General features: G+C 43.6%; 1 protein-coding gene across 3 annotated transcripts in view; it reads left to right on the top strand.

Moving 5' to 3' along the window:
- The window catches only part of IP6K1 (inositol hexakisphosphate kinase 1), a 37,441-nt gene that overhangs the window by 13,923 nt on the left and 3,509 nt on the right, over positions 1 to 20,009 (top strand). For 2 of the 3 annotated variants that reach the window (XM_027523088.1, XM_027523089.1), the window contains exons 2-5: positions 6,008 to 6,357; positions 15,156 to 15,366; positions 17,093 to 17,274; positions 19,362 to 19,537. In XM_027523088.1, the coding sequence (XP_027378889.1) occupies positions 6,135 to 6,357; positions 15,156 to 15,366; positions 17,093 to 17,274; positions 19,362 to 19,537 (792 nt within the window). In that variant the 5' untranslated portion in view covers positions 6,008 to 6,134. The remainder of the gene's footprint in view (positions 1 to 6,007; positions 6,358 to 15,155; positions 15,367 to 17,092; positions 17,275 to 19,361; positions 19,538 to 20,009) is intronic. The other variant, XM_027523090.1, reaches the window with a different exon arrangement.

Raw genomic sequence — 20,009 nt, 5'->3', positions numbered from 1 at the left:
GTCTTTACAGGGCAGATTTATTTCCATGTGTTGCTGTTCACCAGTGAAAAAAAAATTCAACTTGAGAATCTCAGCAGGTTCTTTTAAAAAATAGCCTCCTTCCCATTTTATGCAGTAAAATGTGGAACCAGAGCTTTCTAAAGAAAATGAAGGACAAACAGAGACTATGTAGCTGGTGGTGCACAAACTCATAGGCAGAGCATGGAGCCCTGGGGAAGCAGTCCATTCATAAGCTGACAGAATTTTAACCATTTTAATATAAACTGCCAGGGATCTAAAAGAACTGACCCACACAAACTGTTTCCTGTCTGAACATCCATCACCAGGATATTTGGAGGACATCGCTGCTACTTAAGCCCCTCTTTGCAGCATCCACATTTGTGAAGAATACCTGCTGCTTCTCATCCTCAAGTGTTAGACCTTTGCTCTGCTCGTGCGGCTGGTGACAGTGTTGAAGAAGATGCAGCTGTTACTGAAAACCCTGCAAACCAAACCAGTGGTCCTTTCATTAGGGCACAGACAATCTTTTTATGATAAGACAAAAAAGGACTAAAACTGCATCTGGTATTTTAGAGGGTAGGATTCATGTAATTTTAATCACCACATGATTTTGCCAAGCCCCAAACTTAGCATTTTCCAAAGAATCTGTTTTGGCAAACCGAAGCCTAACTTGGTGCTAATGCTTTTCCTGCCTCCCCTAGAGCCTGATTCAGACCACAGTTCAAACAGCCCAGTGAAAATGACACGGTAATCAGCACAAGTGGTCTTGTCTACTCTAATGCATAATATTAGAGAATATTGTTAATTAATTTTCATTATTTAAGATTGTGTTCAACAAAAAGGAGCTTTACTACTAAATACAGAAACGTATCATGTTTCCACAGAGGGAATTTTCTTATTTTTAAACATTTTAAAGTAAAATAGTTTTCATGCTAATACCCAGAAAGTTACAAACTATTTTCATAGAAAATAACAGTCTCCTTTTCACAAAAACAAGATTTCCTCGCCAAAATATTCTACCAAGTCACGGCAGAAATGGTGAAGTCTAATCAGACAAAGAATAGATACTGTGGTAGCAGAGCTTAAAACTATGATCATGATTCCTGCTCTAGACCGAATGTTTGTTTTCCAGATTCATATGTTGACACCTAATATCCAGTGTGTAGGTTTTTGGAAGGGGAACCTTTGGGGTGATTAGGTCATGAGGATGGAGCCCTTATGAATGGGATTAGTGCCCTTATAAAAGAGGCCCCAGAGAGCCCTTTCACCCCTTCCACCATATGAGGACACAGTGACTCACCAAACATCAAATTTGCCATTGCGTTGATGTCGAATTTACCATCCTCTGGAACTAAGAAATTTCTGTTGTTTGTAAGTCATTCAGTCTGTGATACTCTGCTACAGCAGCCAAAACAGATTAAGACAATTTCCTTAGGATCCTTCTCAAAACCCAGAGAATGTTCTTCCTTGTAGTTACTTTCTTTTCATAGTCCTTAATGTCTCCAAAATGAGAAATGCCCTGTTTATGCCAAGGAAAAAAGGTATAGAGAGGAAAGAAAATAGTACGTTTCCTTTCAACTCTGAATCTGGGTGAATGCCACTTCAGATGTTACTGTCAAAAGAATTAGGCTATAGGAATTCAATCCTAACTGCCATTGCTTTTCACTCTGCGTGTTTGTTAGTCATAGCAAAGGGCCACAGGGATGACTGGGGAACGTGTGGGAGCCTCTTCGAGTCCTGGAGATGCTTTTAATAAATTCCAGCTTTCTGCCCCAGCTTTCTGCCCCTCAAGTTCCTCCATGCCTGTGGGTCCTGGGTCTGCGTGAGTAGTGGAATTGAAGTCGCTATTTTGTGGGTCTTCCCTGGCAGTTCAGTTAAGACACCGTGTTTCCACTGTAGGGAGCATGGATTCCATCCCTAGTTGGGAAACTAAGGTTCTGCATGCTGTGCTGGGTGGGCAGGAAAATAGGAGGGGAAAAGTGACTATTTTGTAACGCTTACGCACAATCCTTCATTGCTTTCCAGGAAGCCAACCCTTGCCAGCATAGAGGTCTGTATCTGTAGGGATTTCACCTTTCCAGGGAAAAGCCTTGTTGAATGTTACCTGGAAAGCAGACAAGACTGGTAACTTGGAAACACATTTACATGAGAGCAGATCTCTACAGAAAACTGAAACTTGGCCACGATTTCTAAAATGCCACATAGGGAAAAGAGCACTATTTATTAATACAAAGTTTTCTCCAGGGGAAACCTTTGGCAGTTTTGTTTACAAAACAAAAAACGTCCTGGTAGAGAGTTTTTTGTTTGTTTCTAGTGCAACCCATGGGAATGAAACCATTGTCCCTCATGATTTCTGTTATGTGATATTTTTGACAGTTTGTAGCTTTTTAAAGAACTCACAAGTTTTTCTTCATGCTGGGAGTTTCTTAAATCTAGAAAAGACTCCAGAAGCCGTTGACATCTTGAATGGCATAAACTAGTTGAAGTGAGGTCAGTGTATCTGCAGAGGACAGTCTGGGAAATCTTCGAGAAGTAACTACACTCTGGAAAGTACAGTTTATTGACTACATTGCGTTTAGATCCATTTGTTAAAAAATGATCAGTAAGGTCCTGAAGTGGCAAGAGTATACATCTCTTTTATGATCTGCCTCCTGTTGAAGCAAGGTAGAATCGTTCTAAGCTAATTATTTGAACATTTGGACAGGTTCATTTCTACATGTGAGAGAATGAGTTTTCTGTTGGTCAGACTCTTGTTTAGTATCTTGGTACCAGCCCTGTGGACCAGACAGAATTCCGATACTCTGCCTTCAGGGACACTGGAAAGATGAGAGCATCACATTTGTCATTTTGAGGCTTATGGAGACTATGCCCTTTGTCATTAGTGAGAGAGCTTGTTCATCATTTGTTGAAAGTCTCCTTGCTGTCATCAGAAAACAGTTAGTGACCACTTTATGTGCAAAGTGTATTAACTGGAGACTTTGGGATTTTGATGCAACTATTTCTGTCCTTTCATTTATGATGGTTTTGATTACAAGTGACAGAGTACCTTAATACGACTGGCTTGAAGAATAAAGGGAAACTTATTTTTGCTATATAACAGGATATCCAGTACTTCAGTGACAGTTTCAGGAGCCCTGATTTCTTCTTCCTGGTCTGTGTGCTCGGCGTGTTGGCCTTGTCCTAGGCAGGGATGTTTGAGAGTCATGGGGTAGCTGCAGTAGTCTCAGATGTCACATCCAGATATCGGAATAATAACCTGAGGAAGAGGAGGTGCCCTTCTCGTGTGTGAAGAGCAGGATAAGTTCCCAGAGAACCTCTGGCCAATTTCCCCTCATCTCATTGGGAAAAAGAGTCACATGCTTTTTCCTAAGTCAATTCATAAGAAATGAAGTAATGTTCAGGATTCTCGCTGAGCTTGAATGGCGTTTCATGTTCCCTTGAAGTTTGGCTCAAGGAACAACGTGAAGAACACGTGAACGGTGTTGTTCAGTGTATGTGAACAACATTGGGACTCTGTTAGGAAAGGAGTAGCGGAGCTAGACTCCGTCATCCATAGCTCTCAGCCCACAGGTTTTTCAGTGGGCCTTGGTGGACCCCAGATGTCAAGAACAGCCTCTGGTTGTTTATCAGAACGAGTCAGAGCTTTTGCTAGAACTTTCAGGACTGTGCGGTAGGCGAGGCAAGCCCAAGCCCTTCACCTCCATCGGCATACCCCACAGAGTTGGCAGCAGGCATGTCTTCACAAGGAAAATTGAAGTCTCTTACTTGTAAGTCATTACAAGGCTCTGCGCCTTGTAGACCAGTAGGTATGTCCACTTGTTCAGGTTCCCAGGTTATTTAAAAAGAAATACCAAAACAGAGCTATAGAAACATGGTATGTTTTACATGTTTATTTCCCAGAAAGTATTTCAGACCCAGAAACAGTACCATGACTTTATGTAGACATCCTGTGGAAACAATATCAGAAGGCCAGATCTGACTGGAGATCGGACAGAATTCTGCCTTTCAGTCCTGTGGAGGCTGCAGAGGATCCCCAAAAAGACTGCAGAATGTTGAACTCAGAGTCCAGGGGAATGGCTCTAATGCCTGACTCCTCTGGGGCACTTGGCACTGTTGACCCCCTCTCCTAAACCAGATACCCACTGACGCAGGCTAGACAGCATAGCACCTTCCTGGTATCCCATCTGTGATCAGAGGCCATCCCAGCGTGAAGGGGAGGAGGCAGGGCAGGAAGCACTTGGCATTGCTACCTGAAGTCTCCTGCCACGGGGGCGCCTCCAGGAACCCTGAGGAAAGCCTTCTGCAGTTGATTCGTGTCCTGAGCACTGCCACTCCTCTCATGTTTTGTTTTCATATAGTTGTGCTTTTACTCACTGTGGTCGTCTTCCTCGGATTATTTAATTCATTGTAACAAGCTTTTCTTTCTTTTGGTGAGCGCTGCTCTGTGCCAGGAACTGCCTCAAACCCGAGATGGAGTTAATAAGAGAATGGTTTGGCTGTGGTGACAGATGACAGAGATGACAGGACAGTGAACGTATTGCTGCTGTAGACTTGGCACAGGATGCCACAGGGGACGCAGAGGTGTGATCAAACTCTTGTACGAAGAGAATGGTGTCTGAGCCATATCCCGAAGAAGGAGAACTTAAAATGAATACCTTTAAAGGGATGCTGATCCGTTTAGGGGAGTGGGAATGGTGTTGATAGCACATAGTTTCCTGGACAGCTTTGGAGTAAAGAAAATTTTACATTTTGCAGTAGTGTTATTATATAGCTGATTTTGCTTCCCTGGTAGCTCAGAAAGTAAAGAATTCACCTCCAATGCAGGAGACCTGGCTTCGATCCCTGGTTAGGAAGATCCCCCGGAGGAGGGCTTGGCAACCCACCTTAGTGTCTTGCTGGCAGAATCCCAATGGACAGAGGAGTCTGGCGGGCTATGGTCCATGGGGTCGCAAAGAGTCAGACACGACTAGCGACTAAGCACAGCATAGCATAGCTCATTTTGCCCGTAATTAGGAGGTTCAGAAAAACTAATAGTTTATCTCTTACAGGTAAAGCCGTATTTCTGCTCTGTAAATATTTTTCCTTTAGTCTTGATCTTTCAGATGTTGTCTTGCCTACTATGTTCCTTTTTAAGTTTTAAAAATGTTATTGAAGTATAATTGATTTACAGTACCATGTTAATTTCTTTTGTACAGCCAAGTGACTCAGTTATACGTGCTACTTTTCATTTTCTTTTCCATTATGGTTTATCACAGGGGATTGAGTATACAGTTCCCTGTGCTGCACAGTAAGAGGTTGTTTATCCATCCTGTATATAATAGGTTGCCTCTGTTCATCCCAAACTTGCTGTCCTTCGCTCCGCCACCTGCCTACCTACTACATTCCTAATTTAAAAGATATATTCATTATTAAGTGTTGCACTATAGTAACTTTCTTGAGGGAAAACTTATATTAAAAGGAGGTTATTTAAGTGCAAAGAGCTTTTCCGTGTCCCGCTGTTTGTGTAGAATCAAACAGGAAGGGAAGCTCTGTGGTGCTTGGCATGATCATAAGTTGATGGCTATAGATTTAAAGTAGAAGAAATATGAAGTCTGAATTCCTTTGGGGGAAAACAAAATCTTTTTATGCTTCTACAATTCAGGAGGGAAGGGCTTTCCCTGCCAGATCCTTGACACCTTAAAGCAGAAAAGTTGGGAATCTCATGTGACCTGATTTTGGAGGTAAAACCCTTTCTTTGAGCCGGGGAAAGACTCTTAACAGTACTGGATGTTGTGAGAAATCCAGACAGAATGGTATAAAAGATGGGTGGAGGCGACCAACATTGCACCATTCAGCAGAGCTCAGCCCAGCTCACTCCCGGGTATCTGACAGTTGTCCTTCTGGGGAACACATAGCAGGGAGCAAGACACACCCCTGTTCTTCCTCAGGAGTGGATATTCTGTGAACTCCAGAGAAACTGGAGCTTGCCGGGTGTTTTGATTTTCTCTTTTCCTCTCTTCCCTGTTAGGAGAGAAGAATAAGCTGAGCAGATTCTGACCGTTGGTTTTCAGCCTGCCAGGACCTTCTGCGTAGCTCTCCTTCGTGGCTCATGTGCTACATCCTCTGGCCTCAGTGTGCAACTGGCCCCCAACGCAATGTGTGTTTGTCAAACCATGGAAGTGGGGCAGTATGGCAAGAACGCAAGTCGGGCCGGAGACCGGGGAGTCCTCCTGGAGCCCTTCATCCACCAGGTGGGCGGACACAGCAGCATGATGCGCTACGACGACCACACTGTGTGCAAGCCCCTCATCTCCCGGGAGCAGCGCTTCTACGAGTCCCTCCCTCCCGAAATGAAGGAGTTCACCCCTGAGTACAAAGGTCAGTCACTGGCCAGTTGGAGAGGGCAGCAGCGTATAGGCCCTCAGCCCAGTTTTCCTTGTTCTGTCGGCCACGTGATACGATTGTAGGTCTCTGTTGTCTCCATGCAGCTAAGTCACTTTGTTAAGCAAAATTTGAAAGCATCAGTGAGGTCTTTATTTCTTGAAAACTGAGTCCATTGATAGGTAAACCCGAGAAGAATTCACAGCATTAAGTCCCGTTGGCGAAGAGCATGCTGTTGTCTAGGAGGTTTCCCTGTTGGCTGGGATGATCTAGGAGAGAAGGGGCAGCCCTTCTCTGCTCCCAGAGAAGGAGTTGGATGCTCTCCAGGCTCGGGATGAGGTAGCTGGTGAGGAGGTGCTGTGCAGCTTGTGTGTGTGTGTGCTGGGGTGAATGGATAGTTAAGAAGTTTAGAGAAGGACTGGGGCCTGGAGGTCCTAACTTTTAAAGGAAAAATAATCTGCTTTATAATATAACCTGGTAGGCCAGAACCCCATGAATGTATACCAGAGTTTAAGTCACTTGGTTTTAAAACCTGATTTTTGTCACTGTGTGTATACATTTTTATTGACCCTCATGTATAAGTTGAGGCTTCCCAGGCGGCACTAGTGGTAAAGAACCTGCCTGCCAATGCAGGAGACATAAGAGATGCAGGTTCGATCCCTGGGTTGGGACGATCCCCTGGAGAAGGGCACGGCAACCCACTCCAGTATTCTTGCCTGGAGAATCCCATGGACAGAGGAGCTTGGTGGGCTGTGGTCCATAGGGTCGCAAAGAGTCAGACACAACTGAAGTGACTTAGTACGCATCCATGCATGTATAAATTACGTTTTCTGTGTTCTTTTTATTTTGGCCGTGCTGCATGGCTTGTGGGAACTTAGTTCCCTGACCAGGGATTGAATCCAGGCCGCTGCAGTGAAGCACTGAGCTGACCTCTGGATTGCTGGGACGTGCCCTGTGTTGTGTTTTTTTTTTACCTTTTCCAAAGCAGTGTGAATTCAGTCATGTTTGCACCACTCTACTTGGGAGATGGATTTAGAAAAAACAGTCCATATTGGTATTGGCTTTTGTTCCTTAACTCTTTTATTGTGGTGAAATATACATAACATAAAATTTAACCATTTTTTAAGGTGGATGCAGCTTTTTAAAAAATTAAAGTATAATTATACAGCAAAATTTACCATTTTTAAGTGTTTAATTTAGTGGCATTAAATACATTCACTATGCTGTATACCATTACCATTATCTATTTCTGGAACTTTTACATCACCTCAAACAAAATCTCCGTACCCATTAAATAACTCATTTCCCCCCTCACCTGGTACCCTCTAATCTACTTTCTGTCTCTATAATTTAGATATTTCATACAAGTGGAATCATGTAATGTTTGTCCTTTTGGATTTGGTTTATTTCATTTAGCATAATGTTTTCAAGTTCATCACGTGTCAGAACTGCTTTTGTTTTTACGGCTGAATACTATTCCATTGTAAATATATGCTGTATTTTATTTATCTGTTCATCTGTTGATAGACACCTGAGTTGTTTCCACCTTTTGGCTATTAAGAATAATGTTTCTGTGAGTATTACCTTACAAATACCTTCTTAAGTCCCTGATTTCAGTTCTTTTGGGTATATACCTAGGAGTGGAATTGTGGATCATACGGTAATTTTGTGTTTAGCGTTTTTGAAGAACTGTCAAACTGGTTTCCATATTAGCCTACCATTTGACATTCTTACCAGCAATGTTTCTTTTTCTCCACATCCTTACAAACCCTTATTTTCCATTAAAAACAATAGCAACAACTGTGTAGCCACCCAAGTGGGTGTGAGGTGGTTTCCCTTTGTTATGTACGTGTTTTCTTAATGGCTGATGACTGGTGTTGATGTGCCATTGGCTATTTGTGTGTCTTCTCTGGAGCAGTGTCTATTCAAGTCCTTTGTGCAGTTTTGAATCGGTTGGTTTGTTACTGTTTTCAGAACAGAATCAGAAGCATATTGAATTTGGAAGAATAAATACTCTTAACGCTGCAAAATGAGAGAGAAGCGAGAATCAAACACACTGCCGACTCTAAGTGGCTAAGAAACAAGTTACAAATGCTTTATAAATGTAGCTTCAGCCACCTACCCATCCACACTCAATACATCATGGCCAAATCTTTTGCTATAAAAATGCCAAAACCAGAAAAAAAAACCTACAAGCCCTGTTAGCTCATGGAGTCCTCTTCTGATGCTAAGGGAAGAAAAAAAATCCTTTAAAATGAAGTGGAACCCCAGGCTGCAGAGAAATGTTTTCTAAATCACAGCCACCAGAATTTGGACTAGTTAGAATCTCAAGGTGCCACCCAGGGAAGGATTGTCAGTCATACATTGGTTCGGTTTTCCTTCCAACCGACTCAGCTTGGGGAACAGAAGTCTAAAACCCATAGCAAGTCTTTAGTATCTGCTTGATTTTCTTGCCTCAGGCTGCATTTTCACTAGGGAATAGTAAATATACTTTCTCAAAAATATAATTAAATTGAAACTGATCTCTTCTTTTTTTTAAGTCAAATGAAGTCCCGAGAAAATGGAAGATATGATGGGTTCGATTCGTGTATTTCCAAGACTGATACCATAGGGTTTTTACTTTTTTCTTGGCTGCTCTGAGGGCATGAGGAGCTTAATTCTCTGACTAGGGATCAAACCCATGTCTCCTTCAGTGGAGGCACAGTCTTAACCACTAGACCACCAGAGAATTCCTTTACTTTTTATTTTGAAATGTAAAATTACAGAAGAGTTGAAAAGGTAACGGAGGTTCTCTAATGCTCCCATGATGCCAGCGTACCGAGCGAAGCCGTCACTGTGCAGCTCACCTCTCCGTGGGGAGGCCTGTACTGGCTTTTCTGTGTGCATGGCAAGACCATCAGCCCTGGGTGAGACTCAGGAAGCGTCTTCAACCTCTTGAATTCTGCCAGGATGATGGTTTATTTTTACTTTTTCCACCAAGATGGTTTTTGAAAATATCTGTGTGAATGGAAAGCTGCAGTTGATGGTTCTCTCCAAGATGATTCAGATGCCAGAAGTGGATTTGGATGTAACCAATGTAATCCAAGCTGATGAACCCACTGCTTCAGCTTCCAGCACAGTGGGCTGAAATTCAGTGTTTGGAAGGGATTACAGGGCACTGAAAGACATCTTGATCAACACAAACTCAGCCTCATCCCTCCCCTTCTCATCCCTCCCCTCCCCATCCCTTCCCTCCTCATTCCTCCCCTCCTCATCCCTCCTCTCCTCATCTCTCCCTCCTCATCCCTCCCCTCCTCATCCCTCCCCTGCCCTTCCCTCTCTTCCCTTCCCCTCTCCTGCTTGTGTTGTACTGGCTGCTCTGTGACCACTATAGGGTCCTCTCTACTGTTCACACATACTCAATGAAAGCATGCCAGAAAATTGGTGACTGCTTTGGTGAGCAGACGAAAAAACAGCCCTGTCATGAATCAGCTGGGTGTTACTCTAATTCCGAAGAATGTGCTAAAGACTCAAATGAAGTTCGGTGTCCCAATGATATATCCCATTGAAGGAGAAGGGAACATAAGACAATTTTTGGTTTTCTCTGTTTGACCAGAAGCATAATGCTATAGATGTAATCCCTATTGGTAGCTGGGTAGGAAGAGGTATTTTTCAGCTGGAAGAGGGAAGCCCCTGAGCTCTGCTCCATGAATTCAGCTTTCAGAAAGAGCCCCTGGCTTGTTGGGAGTGAACTGCCTGTGCAGAAATTGTGCTGTGGTCTGGGCTCCAGCAGACAGGAGGCTGCAGTGTGGTGCAGCGCGGGGAATGGGTGAGACCTATGAAGACCTGGCACTTCACACCCTGCCCTTAAGTCCCTTAAGTGAATTTTAGTAGCTGGTTTTAAAGGGTTTAGATTTTAAGAATGCTGCTATTTCATAACTGTTGGAGACTGAAATCAAAGGCTTTATTTAGGTTGGCTGTCTAGTATTAATGAATAAAAGCATCATTAAAAGATACATAACCATACCATGGTTTCTAATTACCAAAACCAGGAAAGGCGCTTTGGTGTAACACTCTTCGCTAACCTGTACACTATTCAGATTCGGCTGTTTCCTCACCGTCATTTCTCAGGTCCAGGATTTCACACTGGATTTGGTCCTCCTTGGCCCCTCCAGTCTGGGACAGTTTCTCACTCTTCTTGGCCTTTCATGACCTTGATGCTTTGGAAGAGTACTAGTAGTTATTTTGTAGATTGTCCCTAAATTTGGATTTGTTTTCTCTTTCTAATGATTAGATTGAGGTTCTGTATTTTGGGCAGTAGAAACGATCCAGTGTCCTCTTCAGTTCATGTCAGGAGGCCCATCTCTTGTTACCAGTGATTTAACTTTGATTGCTTTAAGATGGTGTCTGCCTGGCTTTTGCACTGTAAAATTATGACTTTTCTTGTTGTAATTAAGGAGTTTCATGTGGAGAGATACCTTGGGACTCTCTGGATATCCTGCTTCAGAGCATACTAGTTTTCCAATTGATCAGTGGTTCTTTCCTGTGATAATTACTAAATTGCAGAGTGAGGGACAGGGAGGCCTGGCATGCTGCAGTCCATGGGGTAGCAAAGAGTCAGACATGACTTAGGGACTGAACAACAACAAAATTGCATGCCTAATGATGACATCTCTTTTCATCTTTTCTTCTATTCTTAGTAGTTAAAATATATTACAGTTCTGTAAGGAAGAATTGTCCCTCCTCACCCATTTATCTATCAGTGTGGACGTATGTATTTTATTCCTCAAATTATTCTAGATTTGGACACTGGGACTCCTTAACATTAGCTCTTGTGTACTTTTGACATAGACCCCTCATCATTTTTGGCTGTTTCATTACTTTCAGTTACCACGAGATATTCCAGGCTCATCTTGTATTTTTTCTGCCCTGATTCAGGAACCAGACTTTGTAACAAGCTTTTCTTCCTTGTATCATATGAATGATAGTTAGAAAAAACAAGATCTTGGTGCTGGATGTTGTGATTGCCACTGGAGTGGCTTTGCTTTTAGGCCCTTTCAACACAGAGGTTTAGAAAATGCATATATTAATTCTAACCCACAATCACATACACATTTCTTTATTGCCAGAACCACAGGTGTTTTTAAAACTCAGCTAAGGAAAAATGCCAATAATATTCTATATTTTGGCAGTAGGTTTGAAGAGGGATTTTCGTTTATTTCATATGACCAGCTGTAGTCATCAAGTGTTACTGCTTGTAGTGCTAAATGCCTTGTACCGTTTTTCAGAACCTTGCCTCATTCATTTATCTAGTATTTACTGAGCATCTACTGGATGCAAGCCCCTGCTCATTAGTGTAGAAGACGAAAAAGACCCGTATCTTCATGGAGCTTAATGCTAATGTGAGAAAGAATAAACAAGTTATAGACAAAACAATTATAGGTTGTGTTAAGTACTTTGAGTTAAATAAGTAATCTGTAATTGACAGTAATAAAGCTTCCAAACCAGATCCCTTGATATAGGATGATTGGGGAAGGAGTGTCTGGGGAGACTCAAAGGACTGGAGAATGTGGAGCAGCTGTGGGCAAAGGACAATGGAAAGAACATTCCAGGCTTCCAAGGATAAGCGAAAACCCTGAGGTAAAAAACAACAATGGACGAAACTTCAGTGCGCTAAGGAACTACTCTAGCTCTTTTTTGCCAATTAAGAGTTAAGAAACAGCCCTATTCATGAGTGGTCAAAGGACTTGAATAAACATTTCTCCAGAGAAGACAAGCAGATGACCAACAAACATATGGAAAGGCAATCAACATCACTAGTCATTAGGAAAATGCAAATTGAAACCACAAGAGAGACTTCTGTCACCCAGTGAATGGCTGTTAAAAGGAAGAAGAGAAGTGTGGCAAAGATACGGAGAAATAGGAACACTCTGGCAAGAATGTCAAATAGAATAGCCACTGTAGAAAACAGTTTGACAGTGCTTCAAAAACATTAAAACACAGAAATTGCCAGCAATTCTATGCCTAGATATATACCCCAAAGAATCAAAAACAGGGACTCAAACAGATAATAAATGTAAAGTAATACTCACTGAAGCATTATTCATAATAGTCAAAATGTGGAAGCAACCCAAGCATCCATCAGCAGATGAACTGGTAAACCAAATACATTTACGTAACAGATAGATGGCGTACATTTACAGTGGGATAGTATTCAGCCATAAAAACAAATGAAGTTCTGACACATGCTGCAATGTGGATGGACATTGAAAACGTTATGCTAAGTGAAAGAAAGAAGCCAAACCCCAAAGGACAAACATTACCTGATTTCCACAGTGATTCAGTATACATATATGCCTGTTCTTTTTAATATTCTTTTCCACTATGATTTACCACGGGATACTGAATACAGTTCCCTGTGCTGTACCAGGACCGCGTTGTTTATTGTGCATATGTAATACTTTGCATCGGCACATCCCAGGTTCTCAGTCTGTTCCTGCCCCACCCCCGCAAGTCTCTTCTCTGTATGTGAGCTTGTTTCTGTTTCACAGGACAGATGAGTTCATTTGCGTCATGGTTTAGATTCCACATGTAAGTGACACCATATGGCATTTGTCTGTGTGTGTCTGACCTCACTCAGTATGACAGCCTCTAGGTCCATCCACGTTGCTGCAAAAAGCGTTAGTTCACTCTTTCTTATGGCCGAGTAGTATTCTATTGTATATACATACCACATCTTTACCCATTAATCTTTCGACGGCCATTTAGATTGTTTTCATGTCTTGGCTATTGTGAACATGCTGTTATGAACTTAGGAGTGCATGTATCTTTTCAAATTACTGTTTTGTCCAGATACATGCCCAGGGGTGGGATTGCTGTTATCATATAGCAACCCTAGGTTTTAAGGAACCTCCATACTGTTCTTCATAGTGGCTGTACCAATTTACATTTCCAGCAACAGTGTGGAAGGGTTCCCTTTCCTCCATACCCTCTCCAGCATATATGATTTGTAGATTTTTTTTTCATGATTGGCCATGAGTCACGTGTGAGGTAGTATCTCCTTGTAATTTTGATTTGCATTTCTCTAATAATTAGCCATGTGGAGTATCTTTTCATGTATCTGTTGACCATCTGTTTCAAGTATCTATTCTTGATACAATAACAAAACTCTCAGCAAACTGGGGATGGAAAGAAAGTTCCTCAAACCTGATAGAAGGCATCTATGAAAAACCTACAGCTAGCTTCATACTCAGCGATAAGACAATCACTTTAGCCCCTAAGATCGAGGTATGAGATAAGAATGTCTGTGCTCTCCATTTCTAGTTAACATTTAACTTGGAGGTTCTGGCCAGTACAGGTAAGCAGGAAAATAATAAAAGGCATTCAGATTGGGAAGGAAGAAGTAAAGCTGTCTTTATTTGCAGACAACATAGAATTCTGTCTTCAGCTAAACTATCCATCACTTGTTGGAGTAGGATTCCCACAAAGAACTCAGAAAATTGACATCCTGAACCCTCTTTTGTTAGGAAGTTACTTGAAGATGTATCCCACTCAGATTAGGAGGAAGCCAAGGGAACGGGGGGAAAGGAGAGGATCGTAGAAGGAACAGCTCTGACTCTGGTCAGCTCCAGCGTGGGAGCTCCGTGGCAGGCCTGGAGAACACTCCACATCAGAGCACGAGGGGGAGCCCAGGAAACAAAGAATATTGTAGACCGGGGGCATTCAGGCTTGAACAGAATTGAAGCTCTGCAAAAGACAAAGGGAAGAAGTTATGAAGGCGGAAGCCTGTAGGAGAGGCAAGTTACCTATGTAAGGAAGCCAGGGTATGGTTATGAAGCCCACTGAAGTGAGGTGTGCATTTAAGTAATGTGAGAAAAGAAGAATCCATTACACGTTGATGTTTCAAGGGTTTTTTCCCTCCTAAAAGAGACGAGGGTTTAAGAGCAGTGTCCTCCTGGAGAAGGAAATGGGCCAAAGAAAAGGATGTTCTTGGTCTGGCATACTGACATATTCTTAAAGGCTTGTCACCGATTGTCAGATCATAATGCCAATTTTGCGCACCAAGAGTGTAAAACCAGACATGTAGCTGATAGTAGGTTGGACTATGGAAATCAGATGAAGGGCAGCCTGGACCTTTTTAACAACCAAAGAAACTCATTGAGTTAGATTTCTAGGTGCTGTGTTTCAGCTCCTTTGGTAATGATCCAGAAGAAACCAAGGACAAGCTGTTAGATAAAAATGGACACAACAAACTTGCATGAGTACTGTGTGGAAAATAGCTGTTTCCACTTCGGAATGCTGGTGCTTTGCTGAGGCCGAAGTTCTGCCTAGTGAGCCTAGACTAGCCTGATCCTCAGTGCAGAGACATGTTTTTGAGGGCTGTCTTGGAGGAGTCTTGACGTCTCTTTTGATGACACTGTCAGGCAGAAGGAAACCGGATCTAGAGGAGGACAGAGGAGATGACAGCAGTGTGGGGCAGTTCAGTCAGTGGAGGTTAGATTATGTTGGTGTGGGTGTGTCACTGGGAAGATACAGTTCTTCTGAATGGTACAGAAGGCAATAGTTGAAAGCAGGAGAGATAAGAGGATGGGAAGTAAAAACGAATTTATCCAAAATCAAAGGTGAATGGTGGACTAAGGATGAGGAATGAGCGGTGAGGTATGTTCTGGAAAGATGCCCGCCACTCATTGTTCCTACCGTGGCTTCAGGGCAGGTGATGACTGTGTGTGGAGGGCCAGCAAGGGCCAGCAATCTGTGCTGAATGGACCCAGCCTCGGTGGACATTTGTTGACTGGCTGCCTCTTTTTCCCCAACAGGAGTGGTATCTGTCTGTTTCGAGGGGGACAGTGACGGTTACATCAACTTGGTGGCCTACCCGTACGTGGAAAGTGAGACCGTGGAGCCGGATGACACACCGGAGCGGGAGCAGCCTCGGCGCAAGCACTCCCGCCGGAGCCTGCACCGGTCGGGCAGTGGCAGTGACCACAAGGAGGAGAAAGCCAGCCTGCCCCTCGAAACCTCAGAGAGGTAAGGGGGTGGTGAGCAGGGCTGGCAGTTCACGTCTGGTGCTATGAGCACAGATACTCAGTGTATCTCTGGTGTCCTGATGCGTCACGGGGAAGCAGGGCTCAAGGTGGAGGGACGATGGCTGATGTTCGCAGGTTTACCCCATCGTGCCACCTGCCGCCCACGTGTTCCATCGCCCCAGTGAAGCCCGCTTCTGAGTTTGGCTGTACTGGTCGAGAGAGAGAACAGAGTTCTCTCAGCTCTTTGGAAGCAAGAACACCCTGTTGTTTTCCTCCAGCTTTGTTATATCTTGCTTCCCAAGGCAGAGGTGGAGGCACTGGCCCGACCGCAGAGCCCAGAGGCAGAGTGCAGCCAGGCCCATGCTCTAAGGGTTTTGGAGTCAGATCTCTGAGACTCTGATATCACCGTTAACCCTTGCCCTGCATCTAAAATTCAGTGTATTGAATTGGAATTTGAATTTTCTTACAGATCAGGAAAAAGAATTATTTTTCTTGATATATCATGCAAAAAATGTGAACCCCCACAAGCGTGGCCACAGTCAAAAGGATAGACAGTGACAGTTTTGTTGAGGTTATGGAGAAACTGGAACCCTCCTATGTTGCAGATGGGAATGTAAAATAGTGCTGCCATTCTGGAAGACAATTTAGGCAGTTTCTCAAAAAGTTACATGCAGCAGCTGCAGTCCTAGGTATATGCCCAAGAGAACTGAAGGAAAACAGTCACGTGTAAACTGTACGCAGTTACTTACAGCAGCGTTATTCCTAAGAGCCCCAAGCTGGAAACAGCCTGAATGTCTATCAGTTGATGAATGGATGGATTAAATGTGGTATTGGATATCACTCAGCAGCGAGAAGGAATGGAATACTGACACAGGCTACACTATGAATGAACCTTGAAAACATATGTCAAGTGGAAGAAGCCAGTCACAGAAAACCACATATTGTATGGTTCCATTTACTTAAAATGTTCAGAATCGGTAAATCCACATCTTTTCTGTCCAAGAGACAGAAAGTAGGTCAGTGAATGCCAGGGGTTGAGGGGGCAGGGTTGATGGGAAGTCGCTACTGCTAATGGTGACAAGATTTGTTGTGAGGGTGATGAAAATTTATAAAAATTAGATAGTGGTGATGTTTTCTAACCTTGTGACTATACTTAAAAAAAAAAAAAAAACTGAATTGTAAAAATAAATAAAACTAATGTAAACAAAAAATAATGTGAGCTTTTTGAACCAAAGTGAAATCAAAATTGTATGATTAAATTACTTTGTACATACTTAATCTCACTCAAAAATAAGTTTCAGTGAGGGAATCCATGGCAGTCCAGTGATTATGACTTGGCACATTCATTGTGAGGGCCTGAGTTCGATCCCAGGGAAATGAAGATCCTGCAAGCTGTGCCGCATGGCCCAAAAAAAAAAAAGAAATCAGTAACTAGACTGCTCTGTGACTTGACTTAGAATTAGGGCTTTTCTTAGACGTGGCAACACAGTTTCTGTCTCATCAGATCAGATCAGTTTAGCAGCGCTGGCTGCGCGCTCTCGCTTCTTACTACTTACACCATTTACTCACTTGAAGGGGCTTATGCTTCTGGGGCCGTGTGTCACCCGTCAGAAAGATCTGTGGATGGCACGTTAGACTTGATCCAGGCCCCCCCAACCCTATGTAGTGAGACCCCAGAGAATGACTCATCTGAGCCCCTTAGCAATGTGTATGTTCTTCCTTCTTAGCCCCCAAGAGGCAAAGAGTCCAAAGGTGGAGCTACACAGCCACTCGGACGTCCCTTTCCAGATGCTAGATGGCAACAGTGGTCTGAGTTCTGAGAAGATCAGCCACAACCCTTGGAGCCTGCGCTGTCACAAGCAGCAGCTGAGCCGCATGCGCTCCGAGTCCAAGGACCGAAAGCTCTACAGTATCCTTGTTACTGCTCCTCCAGCAGCGCCTGCTACTTGGGACCATGGCTTCTATGTCAGGGCGCCTCCCGGTACCATGGTCAGCACCCGCTCTGTTCCGGGGCTCGTCTTTTGTTCTTATCTCCCTTTACCATAGGCTCTTCTTCATATTTTCGTCATTTCCGCCCCCCTGCCTTTTGGGCCTGGTAAGACTGAAGCTTAAACTTGGCAGTCTAGAAAAGTGCTATCCAGTAGAACTCTGTGACAATGGAAGAACCCGTTTTAAAATCTGTGCTAGCCATTAGCGGTACTGTTACTGAAATGTGGCTGGTGTGACGGAGTTACTCACTTTGTAATTTATTTAATTAAAATCTGCATTTAAGTCAGCAGCAGTGGATAGTGGCTGCCATATTTATCAGTGCGTGTCTAGAACCGGGCATGTATGTGTGTGTCTGCATATGAACACATGTACCCATGTCTATTTCTCCCCTCCCAACAGATATTTTTTTTAAAAATGCATTTTAGTGTTTTTTCTAAAGATAAACAATATACCAATGTAAAACAGTTTTAAGATAGCAGAGGTAAAAAAAGTATTATGAAATGAGAACTCTTAAAATGGGTTAGTGTTTTGAAACAGTGGACAATAAATAAGACTTACTGAGAAACTGAGGGGAAGTGTGCTGAGCACTTCATATGTACTTACTCAGTTTTCCTGTCTTTTGAGGGAGGAACTGTTCTGACTCCCATTTATAGATGAGTGTATGGAAGCACGGGGGGATGTATTGTGCCCAGAGCCAGTGAGTGGAAAGGCAGGGTCCTACGCCCTCAGGCATCGTGAGATACTACTGCAGCCTTCTTCGAGTTTTATTGTTGCTTGTTTATAAATCATAGCAGGCAATGAGGCTAGTTAAAAGCCGCATGTAATGAATTTCACATTACTTTTTAAAGGGTTAGAGGATATGAAAATGTTCATCATCAGATTGATGCCGAGGGTCTTACCCTCTAAGACCAGGTGATTGCTCCATAGTCCAAAATGTGGAACTGAGGGCTCGGCTGTGAGCCTCGAAGATGACTGTTGGCAGACCTGTGACAAGCCAGTACCTTTATCTAAGATCATTGCAGACAGGAGATGGAGATGAAGTCCTGGATGTAAACAGAAGATCCTGGAAGTACTAAGGAATAAGTTTAACTATATGGCTTGAAGTTTAGTCAGAAAATGGCAAGAGTGAAATTTAAATCCAGCTTTTTCGAAAGATTCCTGTTTGGGAATGTTAAATCTGAGTCATTTTTGCAGTAGAGCTACAAAGGAAGTTTCTTACTTCTTAGGCCTGAATGAGGCACTGGATTGAGCAGGGTCTTGGTTTATTGATGGTGCTAGGGATGTTTGTGAAACTCCCAAATTTTCTTTGGTTTACTTCTGTATGTCTGCAAGACAGAGCTAAAGAATAAAATTAAAATGATGACATCAAAAAATGTGGCAAATACATACGATTAAAATTTATTCATAAAAAGGCATGAAATTTTGTCACATGCTACAAACCTCAAAACCAATTTGCTAAGTGAAGTAGCCAGATATAAAGGGGAAAATATTCTGTGACTCCGCTGATACGAATTACCTAGGACGGGCACATTCGTAGCAACAAAAAGTAGAATAGTGGTTTCCAGGGGATGAGGGGCGGGGGAGGAATACGAGTTATTGTTTTAATATTATCTATTGGGAAGGGAGAAATACACATGTGTACATGTGTTCATAGGCAGGTGCGCGCGCACGCACGCACACACACACACACACACACACACACACACACTCCCGAACAGTTCCTAATTTCTGTTTGGGAAGATGAAAAGGTTTTGGAGATTGGATGGTGGTGATAGTTGGCATACTTAAAGACCGTTAACCTGGTAAATGGTGTATGTGTTTTCCCATAATAAAAATGTTTTCAAAGAAATAATAAGCCAGTTGTGTGACACCCATATTTGAGAGTCTGTGAGGTGAACACACGTTACATTTGAAGGGAGTGCCTTCTTTCGGAGTAAAACTGGATTGTCCGTTGCTGGCTGGGACTGCTGGCGAGTATGGTCGTTATTCCCCTTGACTGCGGCCCAGAGTTCCTCCTGCTTGAGAACGTGGTGCACCACTTCAAGTACCCCTGCGTGCTGGACCTGAAGATGGGCACCCGGCAGCATGGCGATGACGCATCCGCCGAGAAGGCTGCGCGGCAGATGCGGAAGTGCGAGCAGAGTACGTCGGCCACGCTGGGCGTCAGGGTCTGTGGCATGCAGGTGAGTCGGCCTTGGCGAGAGCCTGGGTGCTTGTGTGTTCGGGGTTGTGTGTGTGTGCCTGCTTGCTGTCTGTGCCGGGGGTCCCCCGGCCCACAGTGGGCCAAAGTCTCCTCTGGGAGGATGAGTCCCCTGGGGGGCGCTGAGTGCCTGTTTGCAGATTTGTTCCCTGAGCCCTCTCGTCCTTAACCGGGGACCCTGGACTGGGCTCGAGTGCCGAACCACTGTGAGAGCCTGTTGCCTTGACATTGGGGCAACTAAGACTCTTGTGTGTCAGCACGATCGATATTCCTAGTTTGAGTCCAGCTGGTCTCCCGGAGATCCCCACAGGTAATAGCGGAATACCTGCAGGCCTGGTCTCCGCACTCTCCTGCCTTTACCACAGGAAAGCTCAGGGCAAACTTGGCCTGCTCACTCCACCTGTGCAGGGTAGAGCAGAAAAGCGCAGGTTGGTCAGAAGTACTTTCCAGACCGC

This window comes from Bos indicus x Bos taurus, chromosome 22 (assembly GCF_003369695.1).
Source record: "Bos indicus x Bos taurus breed Angus x Brahman F1 hybrid chromosome 22, Bos_hybrid_MaternalHap_v2.0, whole genome shotgun sequence".
Classification (NCBI taxonomy): domain Eukaryota; kingdom Metazoa; phylum Chordata; class Mammalia; order Artiodactyla; family Bovidae; genus Bos; species Bos indicus x Bos taurus.
The sequence above is the reverse complement of the archived record's forward strand: the minus strand, read 5'-3'. Positions and strand labels throughout refer to the sequence as shown.